Consider the following 22558-nt stretch of genomic DNA (forward strand, 5'->3'; position numbering starts at 1 on the left):
CTACTACTGCATGACAAACCACTTAACGCCTTACTGGACTGAAACGGGTATTTATTATTGTCTCTTGGAGTTCACTGAGCATTGCACTGTGATGCTTTGTTTTCTTCTGGTATGGTGACTGGTTCTTCTGGCACACTGTCTGAAGAGTAAGCATCCCAAGAGACCCAAATCAAAGCTGTAAGGTTTCTTAAGACCTAGCCTCAGAAGTTTTAAAATGTCACTTCTGCCTCATGCTACTGGTGAAACAAATCACCAGGGCAAGCCCAGGTTCAAGGGCAAGGGAACTGGACTTCATCTCTCCTTTTTTTTTTTTTTTTTGGCCGTGCCATGTGGCTTGCAGGATCTTAGTTCCCTAACCAGGGATCGAACCCACACCCTCTGCAGTGTAACCGCAGAGTCCTAACCACCGGACCGCCAGGGAATTCCCTGGACTTCATCTCTTAATGTGAGAAGCAGCATTTGACCACACACAAGGGAAGAATAGGTGGTAGCCATCTTGTAAACAACATTATACTATCCTTGATGCTTTGGATTTTTTCTGTTGCTTTTTCTTGTGATTTATTGAGTTAAATATTTGGCTTTTGTTGAATTGTACTTGTTTCTGAGTAACTATTTAAAATTACGAATTTCACTCTAAGAGTTAGCATAGATGTTTTTCACAAATACTGATATATATGGTATTTTCACTATCATACAAGAAAAATTTTCTTAATCTCTGCACTGGCAATTCTGGCAACCCTGTCCAACAGGGTTGGTAACAAAATATTCTTCGCTGTTGGACCACACTACTCCACCGCCACCCTCTCCCTTCCCTCCAGACTGATATTGACTAACACAAGTGGTAAACTTAAATAGGTATTGAATGATTTTAAAATAAGCACACGATGCTTTTTTCAAAAATGTAAAATAAAATCTTTCAATAACAAAAACAGGAAAGAAAAGGAAGCGTTAGATAGGCAAGGTGTGCTAAGATCCCATGCTTGCCTTCTTTAGAGAGAGGATAGACTGTAATGAGGAATTAAAAGGGGACTACAATTAGAGTGTGAAAATTTTAATGTGATGTAATATATACTAGTTATGTTTGCTGATTTGGTTTAATGTGTTTTGCTGATCATTTATTCTGTTAACCTAGCTTTCAATAAATGGGCTTGTATTTGACTTGTTTTTTCTTCCTCTTATAATTATCACAGCCTGTCTTCCTATTGTCCTTCAGCAGCCAGTCACGGAGGAACCTAAAAAATGTTGCAGTGCAGGTACACATTATTATGTTGCTAGAGACTTTGTTCCTTGTGACCTGATGATCAGAGAGCCAGGCCCTAATGAAGAACAGTGGCATCTTCCCGCGTTGAATCTTGCTGTCATCTTGCACATGGCTTCCTAGCTCAGTTTTGTGGAGGGCTGCCTGGGCTTCACTGCCTTCTAGTCTCTTACACATGGGTCAGATCCTTGAAAAGACATCTATGTTTGGATGAAAAATTACTTTATTTTTGAGGGAGGGAAGGTGCATGATTCAAGTTATGATTTTGCACCTAAGGACAGTTCTAACTTTAAGAAAACCCAGCATCCCCAAAATCCAAACGTTTAAAACAAGCTAACCAGGTAGCAGTTAAAAAGATGCCTCCACTTACAAAAGGCTTCACCAGAGTTTTCTTTTAAATAGCCATCTACTCCCTTACACTTTCCTCATTGTGTTTCAGAAAGCAACTTACAAATTTCAGGAGTCTACTTCATAAAGGCGATTTTTAAAAAATCACCTGTAATCCCAGAGTTGACACTGTCACCATTCGGCTTTAATTCCCCGCAGTTTTAAAAGACACCTTATGCATACATGATGAATATTATTATGCTATACCTGTCATGGTCTATATGGTGTGTATTATTACAAGCTGTATTTTACCCCCTCGGGTTACGCGGCGCAGGTGTGGCCATCGGAGTTCCCGCCTCGCGCGCGGAGATGTGTCCGCTGCAGCATCTACTGTTTATCCTTCGGCCCGAGCCAGTTGCTGGGTTACAGCCGGCTCCAGAGACTCGCCCTTCTTTCTTCTCGCTGCTCCACCTCCCTAAACTTCCAGTTTCCACCGCAGAGAGTCTCTTAGGCATCTAGCTGGCTCCAGCCCTCCCACCTTCGGTTTCAAGACGAAAAACCCCGAAAAGCCGCAGTCACGTATCCGGGAGGAAAGCGGCAGACACTCCAGCCTGAACCAGGTGACTGAAGCCCGCGGCCGCGCGGGGCGGCGCGCGCTCCCGCATGGGCGCGGCCTCCTCCCGCCCCCCGCCTCGCCCTCCGCGGACGCGCCGCGGCGGAGACGCGCCCGCCCCCCTCAGCGGAGACGCGCCGGGGGAAGCGGGCGGCCGCGAGCGCGGGCGCCATTTTGGCTTCAGTGTCTGGCCCGCGGCGTAGAGGACCTACACGGTGGCTGCGGCTAGCTGAAGGCGTCTCTCGCGCGACGACGAGAGACCTGGGAGAAGGACGCGGACGCCGCGGGACTGAGAAGGGCGGCTTCTCCCTGTGCAGCCAGAGCCGCAAAGGCGGAGCCGCGTTGGCGCCCGCCCCGGGACCAGCGCTTCGGATGCGGGTGGAGCGCGGGGCGCCGCGGCGGCGGGAGCGCAAGGCGCGGGGCCTCATGTGAGAGCCGCGAGCAAAGCCGCCCGCGGAGCCCGGGGTGGAGTGTGGGGGAAGCCGCCCCCGGCAGCAGGTAACTGCCGAGGGCCCGAGCCCCGGGGCGTAGGCGGGGCCAGGGAGGGTCGTCGACGTGGGCGGGCGGCTGGGCGGGCCGGGGGGCGCGGGGCCCCGGGTGCGCTCGCGCCGCTCCTTGGGAGCGCGGGGCGGGGCGCGGCGCGGCGGCCGGACAGCGGACCCTGCCCCGGGGCATTTCCCCGCAGAGCCTGCTTCAAAACAAGTCAACAAGGCGTGGTGCGTGCGCGGCGGCGGCCTGCAGCAGTCTCCCCGCGACACCTCCGAGCCTGTCGCCCGACTTTGTTAACCCTCGGCGGGGGCTGGTGACCGACACCGTTGAGCTTGCGCTCTGTCTGGCTCTTCCCGGCGTCGGCTAAGGCCGTGCTTGTAGCTTGAGAAATGAGGGGCATTAAGATGTCAAAACAGACTGCCCGGGGTAGGGCGCAGCAGAAATGTCAGGGAAAGCCAATCCGTGGAGGTGGCGCGGGAGGAGGGGACGCCCGGGCCGCTCGTAGCCACGTGGAAAAGTTGGTCAACTTGTGATGAGCAGCTTCGCGCCTGCTTTGAGCAAGAGCACCCCTTTCAGATGGGGTTGCGTGCAGGGGTCGGGAAAACAGCCTGTTAAATGATTGGCCTGTATCTCCAGGCTAAGAGATGAGCTATTTTGTTGCTGATCATGTCCAATGGAACGGCCCAGATCTTTTAATTAGAGTCGTCTTCCTTCTACTCCTGAAATCTTTATAAACACGCCATCAACTTCTAGTATCTACAAATGATCGCACCACCACACTCTCTGATACCATCTAGTCCTGAGTTAAGCTCTTTGCGCTGTTTTAGTCTTGTGTTCCAGCCAAAGAATGCATATTAATTGTGATATTAGTCAAAGAAGAACATAAATGGAAAGGAAATGTGTTGCCCAAAACAGGCTTTTTAGAGCTAACTGCAACTGGGCTTTTAAAATTACTACCAGTGCAATGTACTAAAAATACAACGAGGGGCACGCGGCTAAGTGTTTTCTTCTGCTGCTCTTCAACTGATGTTCTAGTGGACTGCTTCTTTCAGAGTGTATGCAAATGTGAAGAGTAAATTGCATAATTCCCTGTGCTGCTCAGCGAGGCTGGAGTCTTTCCTCATTAGTTTGCTTTTTGATGCTTCGTAGCAGTATAAGTCCCTCACCAGATGCTTTTAGGGGCCTAAGTTGCATCGATTATTTGGGGCCTGGAAAAGTTAGAGTTTGAACTGAACTGCCGGAGGCATGAAGAGGCCTAGTTCGGGTGCTGTACAAAATCTGATGTTGATCATCCAGCTTCTCCTCTGCACCCCTGTTCAGGTGTGAGAGGTATTTTCACTTTGACTAAAAGTAGGAGATAAGATAATCCATTGAAGTAAATTCTTTGCAGACTGGTGGATGCTCAAAATTGTTTAACTTTCTGTATAACAGAGCTTCATGTGTAAATAGATTTAATAAAATACTTTTGAAAGCAATGTAAATTTTTGCATGAATAAATGAGATCATCGTGGAAAAAAATTAGACATTAAAATTTTTTCTTAGGTGCCCACTATGAGCTCACATTTTTATGCATACATGAGGATAATACAGAGACATTTATATTGGCATTTGGTCTTACTATTTTTCTGTTGCTTAATACTGTAATTCTGACATATTACAGTCATATATGACAATTTACAGACTAGTTCAGCTAGTCATAGACTAGTAAGTGCTTAAAATATACTTTGGTGATCATATAGTGTTATATATCTAGACCAAGAGATACTTTTCCTCAATGTTGCATACTTCTTTTTAATATGTCAACTTTTTTCTCCCTTCAATTTGGAAAGGTATTGAAATATACTTTATTTAAAACAAGACTGCAACAGACAAAAGAAGGTATTTGTTAGGATCAGCAAAGATAATTGTGTAAAAAAGGCTGTCATTTTTGTTTATATGGCCATATACTTTAAAGTAAAATGAATCATTCTGTCTTTTTTTTATTTTTGCGGTACACGGGCCTCTCACTGTTGTGGCCTCTCCCATTGCGGAGCACAGGCTCCGGATGCGCAGACTCAGCGGCCATGGCTCAAGGGCCCAGCCGCTGTGCGGCATGTGGGATCCTCCTGGACCTGGGCACAAACCCGTGTCCATGCATCGGCAGGCGGACTCTCAACCACTGCGCCACCAGGGAAGCCCGAATCATTCTGTCTTTAAGTTGAATAGTTCTGGTTTTAGAAGACTTTTATCCAGAAATAGATCGGCATTCTTTAATAAGGAGTAGAAATTAGAAAGATAACTTCATTATGTTTTTAATCTGTTTCTCAAAATTCTGAGTAGTTTTAGGTAGTCAGAAGAGAAATTATAAGCCCTGAGTAGCAAACTCTTTGTTCTTTGACCCAGATTTTATATGCTAAAACTAAAGTAAGCTTTCAGGATAAGTTAAAGCAGAAAAATGGGTCATAATGACACTGTTATCTCAACCTCTAGTGAGAATTATTCCTAGGAGAGACTTTTTTTTAATATTAAATATGACATTGTAGATTATACTGCCTTGTCTCTAAACACATTTTAAAAATGTATTCTTAGATTCAGATGTAAGTTTTAGTCTTCTATAAAACTACCCTCTTGCTATCACCTCTGTCATTCTGTTTTCTCCCTTCCTCTCCCCCTGCACAATATTATATACATAATTTAATTTACTTAGAGTTGGAAGTAGGAGTAATGAGGAATAGGTGGTTTACTGCACATGTACTAAGACCTCCTGGGCTGATTTTAATGGCATGAAAGCCAGGGTCCTCTGCCATTTTCCTCCAGCCCCTAATCCTCCTTCACAATTTTAGCTAGCTACTAGAGAGAGAGTCTGCAGAGACATAGTTGGTTAAGAGCCATGCTTGTGTACATTTGTCCCACACAGGAGTCAGAATTCTTACATACTGATGTGCCAGAAGAAGGGAGCTAGAGCTACAAGCCATCCTTTGTGAAAAAGTTGTGACTCTAAATCCAAACCATACCCTGCCAGAACTGCTCTCTAGAGACAAAAGTATTGCAGGCTCTAAACTAAATAGGGATACCAGTGAGTGGTCTGCAGTTACCCCCATTTAGTTAGAGCCTGCAATATTTATTTTTCCAAATCAAAACGAGACCTTTTATCTGATTGCAGTTTAATTCACTGACATTAAAAGAAACGTGTAAAATATAGGGAAGCATACTGGCAAAAAAAAAAATCACCTGTAATCCCACCACTATTATTGTCCCACTATTATTATATAATCCCACTATTATAGTTACTATATTAATGTGGTAATCTACTTCCAGTGTATGTTTCTCATAAGCTTGCATTCTCATTCTCTCTCATACACACTTCATTTTAAAACAAATCTAGGATCATTCTTTGCCCTCGGTTGGTAACCTCCGTTTCTTCTTGTGTTGCACTTTAATGTCTTTAATACTAGACTGCTTTCCTATACCTGAGTTCAGCAATCATCGATATCTCCTTTCAAAAGCCCTAATAACTGTTTAATTCCTAACAAGAACCCTGTGTATTTCTGTTATTCCCATTTCACAAACTGAAGCACAGGCAAGTCAAGTAATTTGTTCAAGGCCACTTAACCAGTGAGAGGCAGAGCCAGGAATTAAACCAGGGAGCTTGATTCCAGAACCCATTCTCTTTAACCGTACTACTATTTTACACAACAACAACAAAACTACTTTCAAAAAATCAAATGGAATGAAGGTTGTACAAACAGGTAGAATAAACATTTAACTCTCATTCGAAAATACAACTTGGATAAAACATTGCAACAGCAAGTGATGTGTTGGAAGAAGCAGCCACATTCCAGACCAAATACGCACAGTGGGGATGAGTTTGCTCATTTTAAGCAGAGATTGGGTCTGGCAGTAACACATATCACAGGCTACCCAGTGTGGAGATATCTGTTGATTACTTAATTCAGGTCTTCTCTGGAGGTTCCTGGGATTCAGGAATTCAAATATAGTAGGTACCCTTAGATGACTTTTAAGAAATCTTGAGAAAGTGTCACTGTAGGTTCTCTTTATATTCCTTCTAGTTGACTGCAACTTTTGAAATATAAATTCTTGGTTTAGCTTCAAAATTATGATCAACTTCTCCCCCCAGGTAGTACAGTACAAATGTTTAAAAGCACCTACCAAAGACATAAGTTTGTAAAACGACAGTTGGTCTCTGCTGGCGTTTTTCATTATATTTTGTTTTGACATTCTTCTCCTTGAATTCCTGATCCAGTTCTTCCTGCATGTTTCTGTTGGTATTTGTAAGCACATGTGTACACATCTCAGTGACAGAAGAATGAATTTTGGATTTATTTCTATTCAAAAGTATAAAAAAAGATGCATTTTTTCTGAATAGGATGAAACGAGGAGGAGGAAGAGATAGTGACCATAATTCATCAGAAGAAGGTACAGCAGAGAAATCCAAGAAACTGAGGACTACAAATGAGCGTTCTCAGACTTGCGATTGGGGTAATCTCCTTCAGGACATTATTCTCCAAGTGTTTAAGTATCTGCCTCTTCTTGACCGGGCTCATGCTTCACAAGTTTGCCGCAACTGGAACCAGGTATTTCACATGCCTGACTTGTGGAGATGTTTTGAATTTGAACTGAATCAGCCAGCTACATCTTATTTGAAAGCAACACATCCAGAGCTGATCAAACAGATTATTAAAAGACATTCAAACCATCTACAATATGTCAGCTTCAAGGTAATACTTTAAATCCTTCTTTTAAAAATAAAGCATATTTAGTGGCTTTTGTGTCCTAAACCAATACATCTTCTCATGTCTTTATTGCCTTTTTAGGGAAAGTGCTGAAAGATTTAGAGTAATCGTGTACCTTAGAGGCTATCATAAATAACTATATTGAGCTAAATTATTCCATTTTATTATAAATGTTACTAATTTCTTAAAAGAGTGGAAGCAACCATTAAATAAACATAATCATATACCAAAGCTGTCACATTGAATTATTGTGAACAAATTTGAACCAAAAGAAATAATACAGTAAAATAAATAAAAGATGTGGAAATTTTCACTAAAACTTAATTGTTATTTTTATTTAATAGGACTGAGTTTTGCTTATTGATGGCTTTGTGATATGGAGTTTTTAAAGAAAAAAGAGATACAGAAACTCTGTGTAAAAGGTTTGGATGAGTATATTTTAGAGAGAAATAGAAAAAGGTACATGGAAGAATGCCAGAGAGAACTGTTTGTTTCTTTTCATTGCCAGCAGGGACATACTGGAAATTAGGTAGTGATGAGATAAATGAAGAGGGGTGGCTTTTTGAGATGTCCAGAATAGTTTAAGGAATCATAGTGGTTTGTATGAATACAGAGGCTTGTAGTGTTTTGTTTTGGGGTTGAATAATGAAATGTGAGTATGTTCACTAAATCCTTAATACACCTGATAATTATTGTTGAAAAGTAACACATGAATACCTGATTTGCCATATGCAGCTGTTGTTAAACAGGTCACTTTAACCCATATATAGCAATGGTTCTTAACCCAGAGATCCCTTGCCAAAACTAAAGTCTTGTCTGCTTCCAAGACTGTCATTCCTTTATTTATTTATTTATTTATTTTTCTGCGGTACGCGGGCCTCTCACTGCTGTGGCCTCTCCCGTTGCGGAGCGCAGGCTCAGTGGCCGTGGCTCACGGGCCCAGCCGCTCCGCGGCATGTGGGATCTTCCCGGACCGGGGCACGAACCCGTGTCCCCTGCAATGGCAGGCGGACTCTCAACCACTGCGCCACCAGTGAAGCCCTGTCATTCCTTTTAAAATGGGGATTACCTGTTTATTCTTCCATATGTGTCACAAGAGGAGAGAGACCTGGTGTTGGGAATGGTTGGGTGTATTACGGCTGTCTTTCCAGAAAAATGCACAAAGGCACTTAGGCCACCAAGTGTAGGATTGCTAGATTTAGCAAATAAAAATAGGGGATGCCTAGTTAAATTTGAATTTCAGATAATCAGTGGATAATTTTTAGTGTAAGTATCCCTGGCATTATTTGGGACATACTTAATACTTATTTAATTGGATGTCCTGGATGTTATGTTGCAACCTAACTGAGGACAAGGGTGGGGGAATAGTGGGAGGATAGAACAAACAAAAATCCAGGAACTCCTTATGTGTTGTCCCTCTCCGCCTGCCCATGAGGAAACCTGAAGAGCCTTCCCCTCGGTTTCAGTCATCTTTGAGTTGTCTAAAAGTGTTATAATGGTAAATCCTATAAAAAGATGAGTATAATACATTAATCTCCTAGGTCTAAAGACCAGTTCCATCCAGTGGATTGGCTGGGTCAGTGTTAACCTGTGACACAATTCAGCTGTATCCAACATGTGTAACCTTCACAAAACCATTTGTCCTATAAGCTTAAACATTTTTATTAGGGATTATTTTTCTGAGGAAATTTCTGATTTGTAGAAAGAGCCACATCCCAGGATTCTTCTGAGCTCTCCTGATACTATTTGTGTTTAATTCTTCACTGACCGTAGGCCAGAGTCTTATAGTCAGAGTTATTAATGTAGAACAATGGTTCTCAGATTTTATGTGCATCAGAAATGCCTGGAGTGCTCACTAAGACAAAGATTGCTGGGTTCCAGCGCTCCGTTACTGATTCGGATAGTCTGGATTGGGCGTGAGAATGTGCATTTCTACCAAGTCCCCAGCTGATGCTGCTGGTCCAGAACCAGAGCAGTTCTCAAAAGAACCGCTGGTGTACAGAAACGTAGCCAAAGGGTGGGATTGAAAATAGTTCTGAAACTGTGTAATGTAAATTGGTTTATCAGTTTTACAACGAGCTCTTCAGGACATTTTTGGGTTAAGGTAATTTACGTCAATCTGGAAATTAAAGGAATATTACTTTTAACTACTCTAAGATGCTTTTTAGCCCAGGGAACAGCTTCCTTTTTGATAGAAGAGCTCCTTCTTAAGGAGCTTAAGGAGTTTTTGGGCCATATTTCCCTTCCCCCATATTTTTGGGCCAGTTTTGGGGCCATATTTCCTCCTTAAGGAGTTTTTGGGCCATATTTCCCTTCCCCCAGGAAATGTCTATGCAAAAGAGTGCATGGGAGCAGCCACTTCTCGTTTGGTTCAGATTTTCATGCTTGACTAGTTGGACACCCTCATTTCACTTCACATTCATCTTTCAATTAATAACATTAATGGTAAATCCCAGGTTGTGATTCACTGGAACCTTCTGAGTAAATACTCATTCAGTTTGTTTTGAAGCATTTGTACCATAGCCACTGTATTTACATGTATGATCTGATCCACTGCCAAATATATAATTATTTTTCAAAGATTGTAAGTTCATATTTCCATTAGGTTATATAGTCTGTTTGCAGTAAGTCAACTTAAAAGCCATGTCTTTTTAACATTAAATAGATATTTTATCATAGTGAAAGTTAAGTCTTGACAGTTGCCCTTACAATTTTTCAGGGAGATTCAGAGAAGCTTGACATTGTATGTGAGGGTAGATGATTGAAAGGATAAATATTAATTCTTTAAATTATAATGCAGTGAACTAATAACTGTATTTCTTGCTTTTGTAAAGTTAAAATATGCACGGAGAAATGCGACCATACTCATGTGTAAAGGATGTTTTCTTCTCCCAGGTGGACAGCAGCAAAGAATCAGCTGAAGCAGCTTGTGATATATTATCACAACTTGTGAATTGCTCTTTAAAAACACTTGGACTTATTTCAACTGCTCGGCCAAGCTTTATGGATTTACCAAAGGTATCTGCTGGTTTTGTTTTATTAGCTTTTACTGAGAAATCCTACCCATTTCTTGTACTGATAATGAGAATGTAAGAAAAGTGCTATGTAAAATGGAAAACCAGTTACTATTTAGAATGTTAAGTATTAAGAATTTTTTTTAGAGCACTTTTCCTTTTTTAAAAACTTTGTGTTTCTTTATGGGTAATGTTAAAGAGTGAGTGAATTTGCAGAGTATTCCATAGGAAGCACTGAAAGAGACTAAGTAAAACTGAGAAATAAGCGTATTAGAAAAAAAGAGACATACAGATGCTCCATTTTGGACTTTCAGAGCAGATTGGTGAGATTATAATCAAAGAAAAGTAGACAGTGCCAGTATTAAGAGCAGGTAGAGCTCGCTTAGAAAGTCTTCTGGTAAGTGTGTAAAGATTTGTTCTTGAGCAGAGTTAGTATAAGTACAGCTTAGATTAATTTACAGACTTTACTTAAAGAAAACTTTTTTTTTGGTGAAATTTATATTTATATAAATTTTATATTCATATATATGTTCTGACATGATCCTGCATGTAATTCAAGATAGTCTCTTTCTCTAATAACTATTCTCTTAAAATAGAAAAATAAGAAGTGTGCATTATTAGAAAGGCAGCTGATGAAATCCCTGTGTATGTTAGCTCATGTTCAGTTAGGTTAGTATCCAGCAGTAATCTGTAAGATTTTATCAGAATACGCCACAAACTAAAATATAGACACCCCTTTAAACACCTAATCGTTTAATTTACTAGGATGATTCAGAAAGAAATATACCTCCTTTTATTGCACTTCACTTTATTGCAGCACTTCACAAATAATGCATTTTTTACAAATTGAAGGTTTGTGGGGTGTCAGGCAAGTCACTTGGCACCATTTTTCCAACAGCATTTGCTCACTTCATGTCTCTGTCACATTTTGGTAATTCTTGCAGTATTTCAGCCTTTTTCATTATTGTTTTACTTGTTATGGTGATCTGTGATCAGTGATCTTTGGCGTTACTATTGCAAAAAGGTGACAGCTTGCTGAAGCCTCAGGTGATGATTAGCATATTTTAGCAATAAAGTATTTTTTAATGTATATACATTGTGTTTTTAAATATAATGCTATTGCATACTTAATAGACTACAGTGTAGTGTAAACATTACTTTTATATGAACTGGGAAACTAGAAAACTTGTGTGACTAGCTTTATTGTAACAGTCGCTTTATTGTGGTAGTCTGGAACCAATTCCTGCACTATCTCCGAGGTACGTCTGTATTACTAAATTGAATTTATATTATAACCCAGGCTGTTCAATGGAATATCAGTAACAAATGTATCACCAGTTGATTTCAAAGTCTTAATTTTTTAAAAGGTTCATTAAATATGTACATTTGAGATAAATTGTTTTCCTCATGTGTAACATGAGGGAAATCAGCAAGAGTCTGTTGATGTCAACATTTTAAGGTTCTAAGTATAGGAGTTCAATCACTGTGGTTCTCAAACTTAATATGCATAAGAATCATCTGAGGAACTTCTAAGTTTTGGGTATCCTTCCAAATTTCCTTTTCCTAAGAGCAGTCCAGGTGGTTCTGATTAAGATGGTTCATGGCCCTCTAAGAAGCACTGAGTTATGTGGTATAGTAGTGCCTTGTTCCAGCTTCATATGGGAAATGAATTATTTTGAATTGATTTTTCTGTGTACATATTGTAGTTAAAATACAAGTACACATACCGTATGTAAAAGATACCATAGTAAAAGGTATGTTGAACATAACTTCCTTCTCTTTTTATTACTCAGGATGATCATTATGCATATCTAGTACTAGTATTATACTTACATGCAGTCATTTTGGTTTTGGGAACTATGGGTGCATCTGGGACTCTTCCTTCCTTATTAAATGGGCCTAGGATGTTTATGCTGTTTTTCTTTCTTTTCTTATTATGGCTTTCGTAGAATATTGAAAGCCTATATTGCTATATCTTGGAAATCCTGGGAGAACTGAAGAGAACGTGAAACAACTGTATTTGACCAGAGCTAACTCTGAGGGAAATGGGAAAAAGAAGTCAGTGATGGAGTCATGCATATACTAATACAGATATAGTTGAATTTAATATGGAAATATTAGGAGAAAGATGTTAACATTTAAGTTGTTAAACAGATACTTAATCAAAATTTAAGTAGTTATTTAATCACAGTAGGAAAAAAGTAATTTAGGGAATGTGACCAAGAAGATAATGTTTCGTTGTACTTTCTTGGCTACTAGCCTGCCCTCATCCCTCCCTTTCACTGCTGTAGTGAGTCCATTGGTTATGGCTTATTAGCTCTGATCCAGAGACCCGTACTTTGTGCTTTAATTCCTGTTTCCTACAGTGGTCTTTAGGTCAGATTCTGTGTCCAACAGAATATTATACATGTAGATAATTGTAGATAATTTAGCAAATTTAAAGGAGTTTTTTTTTTTTTTAATATTTATTTATTTGGCTGCTCCAGCCCTTAGCTGCGGCACACAGGATCTTTAGTTGCGACATGCAAACTCTTAGTTGTGGCATGTGGGATCTAGTTCCCTGACCCGGGATCAAACCTGGGCCCCCTGCATTGGGAGCACATAGTCTTAGCCACTGGACCACCAGGGAAGTCCCTAAAGGAGTTTTAAGTTTGGAATTTTTTTTAGTTATGATTTTTATTATTTTAGAATCAAATTTTGTATGAGCTTCCATATTCCAAATAAGTCTTTCATAGCTTCTAAGTTGATTGACTGTTGTTTTAATTTTTGATGATTTTGCTAATAGTTATTAACTATTTTAGTGGTCATTACTATCACCAAAAAAGAATGCAGTTCAGTGTTATAATACACTGGAGTAGGATTTCCAGATAAGGTGAAGTGTCTGAGAGGTATTCTCATTCTGGGTTGCAGAGTTCCTCTTTTTACTTACCAGTGACTGTTGTGATTCAGAGACACCCATCCTGAGGTTTGAAATCTTTTTTCCCCCACGTAAAAAGGTCGTTCTCAAAGATGGTGGGAAGTCACCTCTCTTTTTTACCATATTCCCACAACAGAGTGAGGGGCTGCTACCCCAAAACAGTTGTGAAATATATTAGGGTTCAGATGAACTATGTGTGTATTATATGAAAACCCCTCAGTTCTCATTTGTAAAAATTGAAACAGTGTTTTAATTTTTTTGTTTTTCAGTCTCACTTTATCTCTGCACTGACGGTTGTGTTTGTAAACTCCAAGTCCTTGTCCTCCCTTAAGATAGATGACACCCCAGTAGATGATCCATCCCTCAAAGTACTAGTGGCCAACAACAGTGATACGCTCAAGTTGCTAAAAATGAGCAGCTGTCCTCACGTCTCTCCAGCAGGTATGTGTGGCTTTTGCCAGATAATATTTTAGTAAAATGTATTGATGTGTTTATCAAATTAAGGAGAATTATGATCATTAACCTTGAAGGTGAGTTCATATGATTATTTCCTCTCTATTGAATAAAAATATTTTTATTGTTATAATACAATAGCATAAATTCTGTAGCATTCCTAGTGTAGACACTTACTTTCAACTTATTTTCTAATCTTTTTATTTGGCAATTTGTGTCCAACCTGTGCTAGAAAATGGATAAATTAAAAAAATAAAAGGAAAGGACACTGCGAGGTCAGCCTGAGATGGCCCTTTAGGTAAAGTAGAATTTTCTCTAATTGTGGTTGAGCTAACAGGGTAGGTTTTGAGTCATGGAAATCTCACAGTTGCTTTTTGTCTCGCTATGTGGAGGGAGAGGGGTTGTGCTGAAGTTATCGCCTTACATTTTGCAAAATAGTCCTTTTCCTAAGTTGAGTTTTAGAGCCGAGTGCATCAAATGGAGGAGCAGCATTATTAATGCTCTTCCCAGCTTTTCTTGTATAGACTAAGCATTACTAGATTATTCACTTTGAGAGCATTTAAATTCCAAATGGTTTGTATTATAAAGCAGTTATAAACCTACACTTTTTGTTAGTCTGATGCTTCATTCCTGACTTGCCCTCCAGCTGTTGACATCTCTCCCAACCATTTTGCTGTGTTACTTTGGGAAACCTGTTTTGATCTCTTTACAGAACATCTCCCACCTTTTTGCCATAACTAAAGCCTGGCCTTCCCCCTAGAAAATGATTCCCTCTTGGATGGAGATTACTTTCTATCCTCCCATGTCTCCCACACGGAGGGTCTAGTGATGGGAATGGTGAGGTCTATTGCAGTGTTTTCCTATCCTTTTCTGCCGCTTCTAGATTATCATTGAAGGTGATAATCTAAATAAAATAGAAGTTAAGAAGATCGGGCATTGGCAGCTCCTTATGTGACTGTGGTCACATTTTACTGTCTACCGTATATAGGTTCCTGTGAGAGTACAGTCCATACTTCATAGTGTACAAAGATCTTTGTATCCTGACCCCCACCTCTCTCTTTAATCTTGTTTGCTTTTTACTCATGTGTAGCTTTTATTTGAGCCCTATGTAACAACAGTTCTTTGTATGTGTGTGTGGCCAGTACACTGTACCTTGGAGAATGCCTCTATAAAAAAATGTTTTTTTACTTCTTCACCTGGCTAACTCCAGTCCAGCCTTCAAAATTTAGTTCAGCGGTTCCAGTTTCTTCCTCCTCCCGTCTGGTTTAGAAGCCCCACTTGCTGTTTCCATAGCACTCTCAACATAGCTTGTAGCACTTACCACACTGTACAAGAACCTTTGGGTCTCTGGTTTCTCTGTGAAACTGAGCTCATTATTCTCTTTATCCTGGTACATCTCATGCTCATTTATTTTTATTAAATATACAGATCAATGCTCATAATATAGTATAAGCTTGCTTGGTCTTACTGAGCTTTAATGGCATTTGGATTAGTTGTTGGGAAGGGGAGAGAAAGAGCACCTGTAATACTTTTTAATTTAAGAGTATAAACACAGGATTTAATTTAAAATTTAACACTTGTGTATTTTTTTTCTATCCATATTTTGTATATTTAGATAGTTTCTTTCTCTAAGTTGTAATTAAGGGCAATTTTCTATGCCTTTTTCTTCACTGAACAGTTTTTCAGTTCAATTTTTTTCAAAAAATGTTTCCCATTTCATATAGTCCTTATAATTGTCTATTACTGGACCTCTAAGCACCATTTGACACTAGTGACTTGATTTTCCTCCTTCCTCTCTGATAGTTCCTACTGTGTTTCCTTTGCTAGTTTCTCTTTTCATTCCTTAAATTTTGGTGTTTCACTGTGTTCCGTACTGGGCCCTTTATTGTTTTATTCTGTAAACTCTGGGCTGTGTCAGCTTCATCAGTGGCTTCAGTTATGTTCTATATGTTAACACCTCCTACTTTTAGTGTTTCTGGAACTCCAGAGCTATGTGTTGAGCTGCTGATGGCCTAGCGCCTCTAGAATGTCTCACTGGTACGTCAGATTAATGAACTTCCTTTTCCCCCTATTGAAATCTCTTTGCTTCTCCCTTTTTACTGTCTCAGTGAATGGTACTGCTCGTTTGGTTGTCAGGGACCGAACAGATACCCTTGATTTCTTCTACCCTTACTTTCTACATCCCTTTAGTCACTGAGGTCTAGTGACTCCATCACTGATACATGCTTTGAATCTCTATGCTATTTACTGAATGTTTGTGTTGTTCTCCTCCACCCCTCACCCACTGCCCCAGTTCACATGTTGAAGCCCTACTCCCCAGTGTTTGAAAGTGGGTTGGGAGGTATTTAGGCCATAAGGAAGAAATCCTCATAAATGGGATTAGTGCCCTTCTAAGAAGGGATAGGAAAGATGATCTGATCTCTCTTTCTGCCATGTGAAGACACAGCAAGAAGCCAGAAAGAGTTCTGGCCCTCACCAGAACCCAACCTTGCTGGCACCCGATCTTGGACTTCCAGCCTCCAGAACTGTGAGAAATAGATGTTTATTGTGTAAGCCACCCAGTCTGTGGTATTCTGTTAAGCAGCTGAAACTAATACACTCTACCTTTCTTCATGTCCACTCTAATCTAGCCCTGTAGGCTTTGTGAGTACCCTCTTAACTGATTTCCTAACTTGCAGCCTTGCTCTTCTCTAATTTGATTTCCATGGTATAGCCAGAGTAATCTTTCTAACATATACATCTGATTTTTTTCCCTCCAATTTCCTTCAAAACTTCTCACTATACTTTAGGTAAGATCCAAACTCCTTACTGAGGCTGACAAGGTCCCATATGATCTGGTCCTTGCCTGTCTATTGGATTTTGGCCTTTAAAATATTCTATTACTTACATACTGTATGTTGAGCTCCCTTCATTTCTTACAGTGCTTGTGTTTTCGTCCATGTCTGAGTATTCACACAGAAATGCTATTCTCTTTCCTTCTTTACTCGCCTTTTGCCCTAGCTTGATCCTTCTAAATTCTGTAGGTCTGTGTTAGTTCTGGAAATTCTTCCCTGATTTCCTTGCTGTGACACCCAGAGCATTCTTGTTTAATTATCTGCTGGCTTCTGTTAGGATAAGGATGTCTTGTTTCTGTTGACTCTTTACCATCCTAGCACCAGTTGTTAACATATAAGACACTCGTTAATTATCAGCTGAACTAATGAACATTTAGCTACTTAGTTTTCTGTCTTGTTGATAGGCCAACATTTGCCTCATAGTTCTTTTACAGTTGATCACTTAACTTGTTTCTACTATTTGCTGTGATTTAAAAAATGAACTATTTTAGCATATAGTTTGCTTCTGTTAATTTCTTCTTTTGGACAAATTATTTAGAAGTGGAAGAGCTAGGTCGAAGGGTTTAGATTTTTTTAATGCTTCTTGCTGTGTTTTTTTCCAACATGAGTTGTATAAGTTTATACACCACCACCAGTGGATTTCTGTACCAGTTTTATAACAGCTTTATTGAGATGTAATTCATATATCATACAGTTTACAATGTATTGACTTTTAGTGTATTGACAGAGTAGTGCATCCATCACTACAGTGAATTTTAAAAAACTTTTACTATCCCCAAAAGTACCTCTTAGCTGTCACTCCCCAAAACCCTCATTCCAGCCAGCCCTACGCAATCACTAACCTACTTTCTGTCTCTGTAGATGTACCTATTTTGGACATTTCATGTAAATGGAACCGTATGTGGTCCTTTGTGACTGGCTTCTTTCACTTAGTATGATGTTTTCAAGGTTCATCCATGTTGTAGCATGTATCAGTGTTTCTTTTCTTCTTATTGCCAAATAATATTGCATTTATGGATAATACCACATTTTTCTGTTGATCAGTTGATGGATATTTGGGTGGTTTCTACCTTTTGACTGTTACGAATAATGCTATGAAAATGTATATGCAAGTTTTTGTGTGGACACTTTAACTTCTCTTGGGTGTATAACAAGAATTAGAATTGTTGAATCATATAGTAACTCTGTTTAACCATTTGAGGAACTGCTAGACTGTTTTCCAAAGCAGCTGTATCATTTTACATTTCCACTAGCAGTGTATGAGGGCTCCCAACTTTTTCACATCCTCATCAACACTTATTTGTCTTTTTGATTATAGCCATCCTAGTGAATGTAAACTGGTATCTTGTGGTTTTGATTTGTATTTTCTTGATGACTCAGATGTCTTTTCATGTGCTTATTGATCACGTGTATATCTTCCTTGGAGAGATGTCTATTCAGATCCTTTGCCTATGTTTCAATTAGGTTACTTGTCTTTGTATTATTGAGTTGTACTAGTTTACCAGTTTTTGTCACTATTTCGTGTTAAGTATTTAAGCACTTGTAACTGTGTGTTTTCTGTTGCTGCATAAGCAACAGCTACAAATTGAGCAGCTTTAACCATCACCCATTTATTAGCATCCCAATTCTGTAGGTCAGAGCTAGAGGCATGGCTCAGCAGGCTTCTCTGTTTAGCTAGAGAAGCTCTGAATCTGACTTCCTCTTCTGCAACCAGCCAGAGAAAACTGTGTTTATAGGGCTCATGTGATTAGATTAGGATGGCCTGACTAATCTTACTTTAAAGCTAACTGTGCTCTCTATAGCATAACAAAAATCATGGGAGTGATCATCTTATCACATTCACAGGTTCTGGAGGTTAGGGCATGGAATCTTGAGGACAGCTTTTAGAATTATGCCTGCCACAACTGTTTTAGTAGTCATTAAATGATACCTCAAAGTTTCTTTTATTTGCGTCTTTGGTTACCATTTCCCATGTGTTTATTTTCTTTTTATATCAGGCTTTATGGGATTGCGAAGAACAGAGATGTGTCCAGGTTACCTTGGATGATCAGGGTTTATTTCAAAGTATATCCATACCTTGTGGAGAACAGAAGTTTTGCAGTGGCTGAATAGTGAAGCACAGATGTCTTTTACTCCCTCTTCTGGTGACTCTCTTATACTGGTGATTCAGTTTATCACGTCATTGACTCTGTTGCCTGTATTCTCCTCCCACAGCTGTATAAAGCTTTGGCTTATTGGTGACCTCCGTCTTGTTACTTCTTAGGCAGGAGGTGAACACGTGCACTTAAGAGTCGCTCAGTCTGTGTTTGAATTCCAGCTTTGCTATCTTTAGCTAGCTGACTCAACTTCAAACTAAAAAAGACACTTATTTTTCTAGATTTTTTTTGAGTATTTGTGGGATAACATATCTAGAACCTAACATATCATACTTGTACAATAAATAGTAGATAATATGTTGTCTGTTTTGTTGTTCCTATCCTTGTTTCTAAACACAGGAAAGAAATGGTTTGAGTGGGTCATTTATCAAGTAGTATCAGGGTGTGTCTCTTTGCGGCAGAGTTCTTACACTAGACCACTTCAGAGATCAGATACTGACCTTTGGTAAAACCTGCTCCTGTGCTAGGGGTTTTGGGCAGTTTTTGAAGCATAGTGCCCGAAGTATAAGGAACCATATAAGGAATTGCTTTCTGAGAATGTTAGAGCTTTAAAAGTCATAATGTATATTTCCATTAATGTGAATTGAGCAGTTATCTTTTGATTCATCTATCTAGTTGATATCTCGGTATTTTTTTCTTAGAAATTTGACAGGCTTGTTACATTATTATTAGCAGTTCAGTTAAACTTTTTGTTCATTTGATGGAAGTCTTTTTTAAAAATTTTTCAAATGTCTTATTTAGTTACATAAATCTCATTTTATCTGGTTTTACCTTATTTTTTCATTAAGATTTTGAATTTCAAAAAAATGTCTTTTAGCCTGTCACAATGATCATGTGATTTTTCTTGCTTAACCTATAAACTTAGTGTTAGTCATCAGTTTTTTAAAAAAATATGACACTGTGCATTACTGGGATAAGTCTTATTTAGTCATGGTATATTTTTAGATGATAGTGAATAATTCAAGATTTTTCTGAGTTGGTAAGTGAGCTTCATTTCTTTTAAGATATCAGATTTAGAACTGGTCTCATTTTCTTACGGACAGAATTGGTAATAGATTTTTAAATGTGTGTGACTTCCTGCTGGTTCAGTCAGTACAACTAGATTTTAAATTGTATAGCTCTGTGGTAATGAAACGTGGTAAAACTTTATTGTAGGCCATGTACTTGGTCAAATTCTTGGAGATGGTGGACTCGTAGAAAACTTTATAAGTAATTGGGTCTTCTTTCTTCCAAGGTGTCCTTTGTGTGGCAGATCGGTGTCATGGCTTACGTGAACTGGCCCTGAATTACCACTTGCTAAGCGATGAGTTGCTGCTTGCTCTATCTTCTGAAAAACACGTTCGATTAGAACATTTGCGCATTGACGTGGTCAGTGAGAATCCTGGACAGACACACTTCCATGCTATTCAGAAGAGCAGCTGGGATGCTTTCATCAGACATTCACCCAAAGTGAACTTAGTAATGTATTTTTTTTTATATGAAGAGGAATTTGATCCGTTCTTTCGGTATGAAATACCTGCCACCCATCTTTACTTTGGGAGATCAGTAAGCAAAGATGTGCTTGGCCGTGTGGGAATGACATGTCCTAGACTAGTTGAGCTAGTAGTGTGTGCTAATGGATTACGGCCACTTGATGAAGAGTTAATTCGCATTGCAGAACGTTGCAAAAATCTGTCGGCTATTGGACTAGGGGAATGCGAAGTCTCATGCAGTGCCTTTGTTGAGTTTGTGAAGATGTGTGGTGGCCGCCTGTCTCAATTATCCATTATGGAAGAAGTATTAATTCCTGACCAAAAGTATAGTTTGGAGCAGATTCACTGGGAAGTGTCTAAGCATCTTGGTAGAGTGTGGTTTCCAGACATGATGCCCACTTGGTAAAGACCAGATGACATAGGGCATGATGAATAATAGCACCTTAATTTTAAGCATATTGTATTATAATAAAAGTTTATTTCCTGTAGGTCTGATATAATTCTACTATTTTGTGGCACAGAAATTTGATATCTTCATTGAGTATATTAGGATTGTTTTTTGGAAGACTCATGGACCAGTTTTGGTCAGAAAACTTCATCTATTTCTTTAGCCTAATAGCAGTTAAATCTCAAAAAATTAGAAAAGTGATTCAGATCTGAAAGTAGTAAAGATTAAACATTTTACAGTCTGAAGGAAACAAAACATATATATTGTAATATCTGATAAGTGGGTACTAATAGGTTTTCCAAAATGTTATGTTCTCTATGCATTTTTTAAAAATGTAAACTTGACATTGTAGGGTCTTCAGTTATACATACACCTGTTATAAGGTGTTTAATATAGCTCAGGAAAGTGAGCATTTTGTGAGAAAAATGTAGGATATATTGTATCTAATGAAAAAGTTTGGTTGAATGTTCTAAAATGTTACAAAGCTGTTGAAAGAAGTATATACAATTAATTGGAACACTTAGAAAAACTGATAAATGTCACACAGTGGTTATTGTAGAAAGATAATAATAAATAGAGCCAAGATCAAATTAAAAGAAAATGAGTGGAATAAAAGGGAGGCAGTGTTTAGCTTTGTATAAACTTTTAGGATTGCTCTGTAATCTACTAAACTATATAAATTCTTTTCTGTGATACATTACTATGTATGTGGCACTTGGGGCATATATGTAAAGTAAGGAATGCTTTTACTAGTTCTTCTTGGGTTTATCTTTGTTTAAACTTAGTTTTGAAGTATTACACAATAATTGAAATGAGAAGTTTATCTATTTTAAAAAGCCAAATTGAAATAATTAAAGGTAGAACTTTAAAATGTTTATAAATTGTTCCCATGAAAGAATATTCATCTCCAGTGAATTTTAGTGATGGCTTATTTTTACATTTTGGAATTATATAGTTATGTAAGTAGAATTTTCAAAAATCATAAAAGCACCAATGTACAGTTCAGCATAAACAGTAAATTTAAAAGAGCATATATTTAAGTTCATAATCATATTTTTGAGTAAATATTGCTCAGTGGACTGGAAAATTTTAATAGAAAAATGTCTGCAGTTTTGTGATAGTTAATTTGGTTAAACTGATATTTTATATTACTTAAGTTAGGCAGCATTTTTATTACTTTCATATGAATAAAAGTAATCCATACATTGTAGAAACTGTAAAAATATTGTTTGGGGCTATATTTAGTTTTTTTTAGATATTATTATAAACTTGATTCTGAGCACTAGTGCTAGTAGATATTACCCTCCTAAGGGAAATTAGAAGTGATTTACCCCCAGTGGGATGTATTAGTGCTTGAAACTTAGAAAGCATCTTGGTAGATATGGAAGCTAACAGTCTTACGGATCTATTTTTAAAATAGATTACCTTCCTAAGAATCAAGTAAAAAGGTGATTTTCTGCATAATTTATGCTTTCAAAAGTGATGGTATTCTGAGCGCATATAAATGAGAAGAAAAAAGGCTGGTCCAGACATGGAAATCAAAAGCAATTGTTGTAATATTCCTCCCTCTTACTAAACAGTGAAAAACTTTGTACAAGAAATACCTGTGTTAGTGGATGAAGCTTTTTTCTTTGAACAGCTTTGGAAAATGGATTTGACAGTATGTAATCAGTTCTACTAACCAAAGCTTTATTTGGAAATTTACTTTCTGTACAAATTGAATTATATAATGCTTGAAAAACTTTAAGTCACTTCTTAAGCAAAATGCATAGCACTTGTTTATACTGTAAAGTATATGTTAAATGCTTTTATCAATTTTAGAATAAAGATAGTTATTAATGCTG

At 38.7% G+C, this 22558-nt stretch overlaps 2 protein-coding genes across 4 annotated transcripts in view; one reads left to right on the top strand and one right to left on the bottom strand.

Moving 5' to 3' along the window:
- The window catches only part of LOC111176481 (uncharacterized), a 35184-nt gene extending 28242 nt beyond the window's left edge, over positions 1-6942 (bottom strand). The window contains exons 1-3 of the mRNA XM_089899287.1: positions 6837-6942; positions 2955-3068; positions 1853-2886 (exon numbers count right to left, since the gene is read on the bottom strand). Coding sequence (XP_089755413.1) covers positions 2132-2886; positions 2955-3068; positions 6837-6942 — 975 coding nt within the window. The 3' untranslated portion in view covers positions 1853-2131. The remainder of the gene's footprint in view (positions 1-1852; positions 2887-2954; positions 3069-6836) is intronic.
- Positions 2440-22553, top strand: FBXL3 (F-box and leucine rich repeat protein 3). Of its 3 annotated transcripts, none has more exons than XM_022577004.3 (5): positions 2440-2696; positions 7054-7405; positions 10316-10438; positions 13621-13792; positions 20029-22553. In XM_022577004.3, the coding sequence occupies exons 2-5, from the start codon at positions 7055-7057 to the stop codon at positions 20670-20672; spliced, it is 1290 nt and encodes a 429-aa protein (XP_022432712.1). In that variant the 5' UTR covers positions 2440-2696; position 7054; the 3' UTR covers positions 20673-22553. The 3 variants fall into 3 exon arrangements, with proteins under 3 accessions (XP_022432712.1, XP_089755392.1, XP_089755393.1); XM_089899266.1 differs by lacking the exon at positions 2440-2696 and adding an exon at positions 2840-4565; XM_089899267.1 differs by lacking the exon at positions 2440-2696 and adding an exon at positions 2840-4007.
- Positions 22554-22558: the final 5 nt, after the last annotated feature.

This window comes from Delphinapterus leucas, chromosome 18, assembly GCF_059928025.1.
Source record: "Delphinapterus leucas isolate spDelLeu-1000000601 "Yukka" chromosome 18, BTC_Dleu_Yukka2, whole genome shotgun sequence".
NCBI lineage: Eukaryota > Metazoa > Chordata > Mammalia > Artiodactyla > Monodontidae > Delphinapterus > Delphinapterus leucas.

Excerpts from the sequence above, each read along its gene's own strand:
- FBXL3 (XM_022577004.3), top strand. The coding sequence starts at position 7,055 with ATGAAACGAGGAGGAGGAAGAGATAGTGACCATAATTCATCAGAAGAA. Across the intron at positions 7,406-10,315 it reads TACAATATGTCAGCTTCAAG|GTGGACAGCAGCAAAGAATC; the intron begins GTAATACTTTAA and ends TTCTTCTCCCAG. Across the intron at positions 10,439-13,620 it reads GCTTTATGGATTTACCAAAG|TCTCACTTTATCTCTGCACT; the intron begins GTATCTGCTGGT and ends TTTGTTTTTCAG.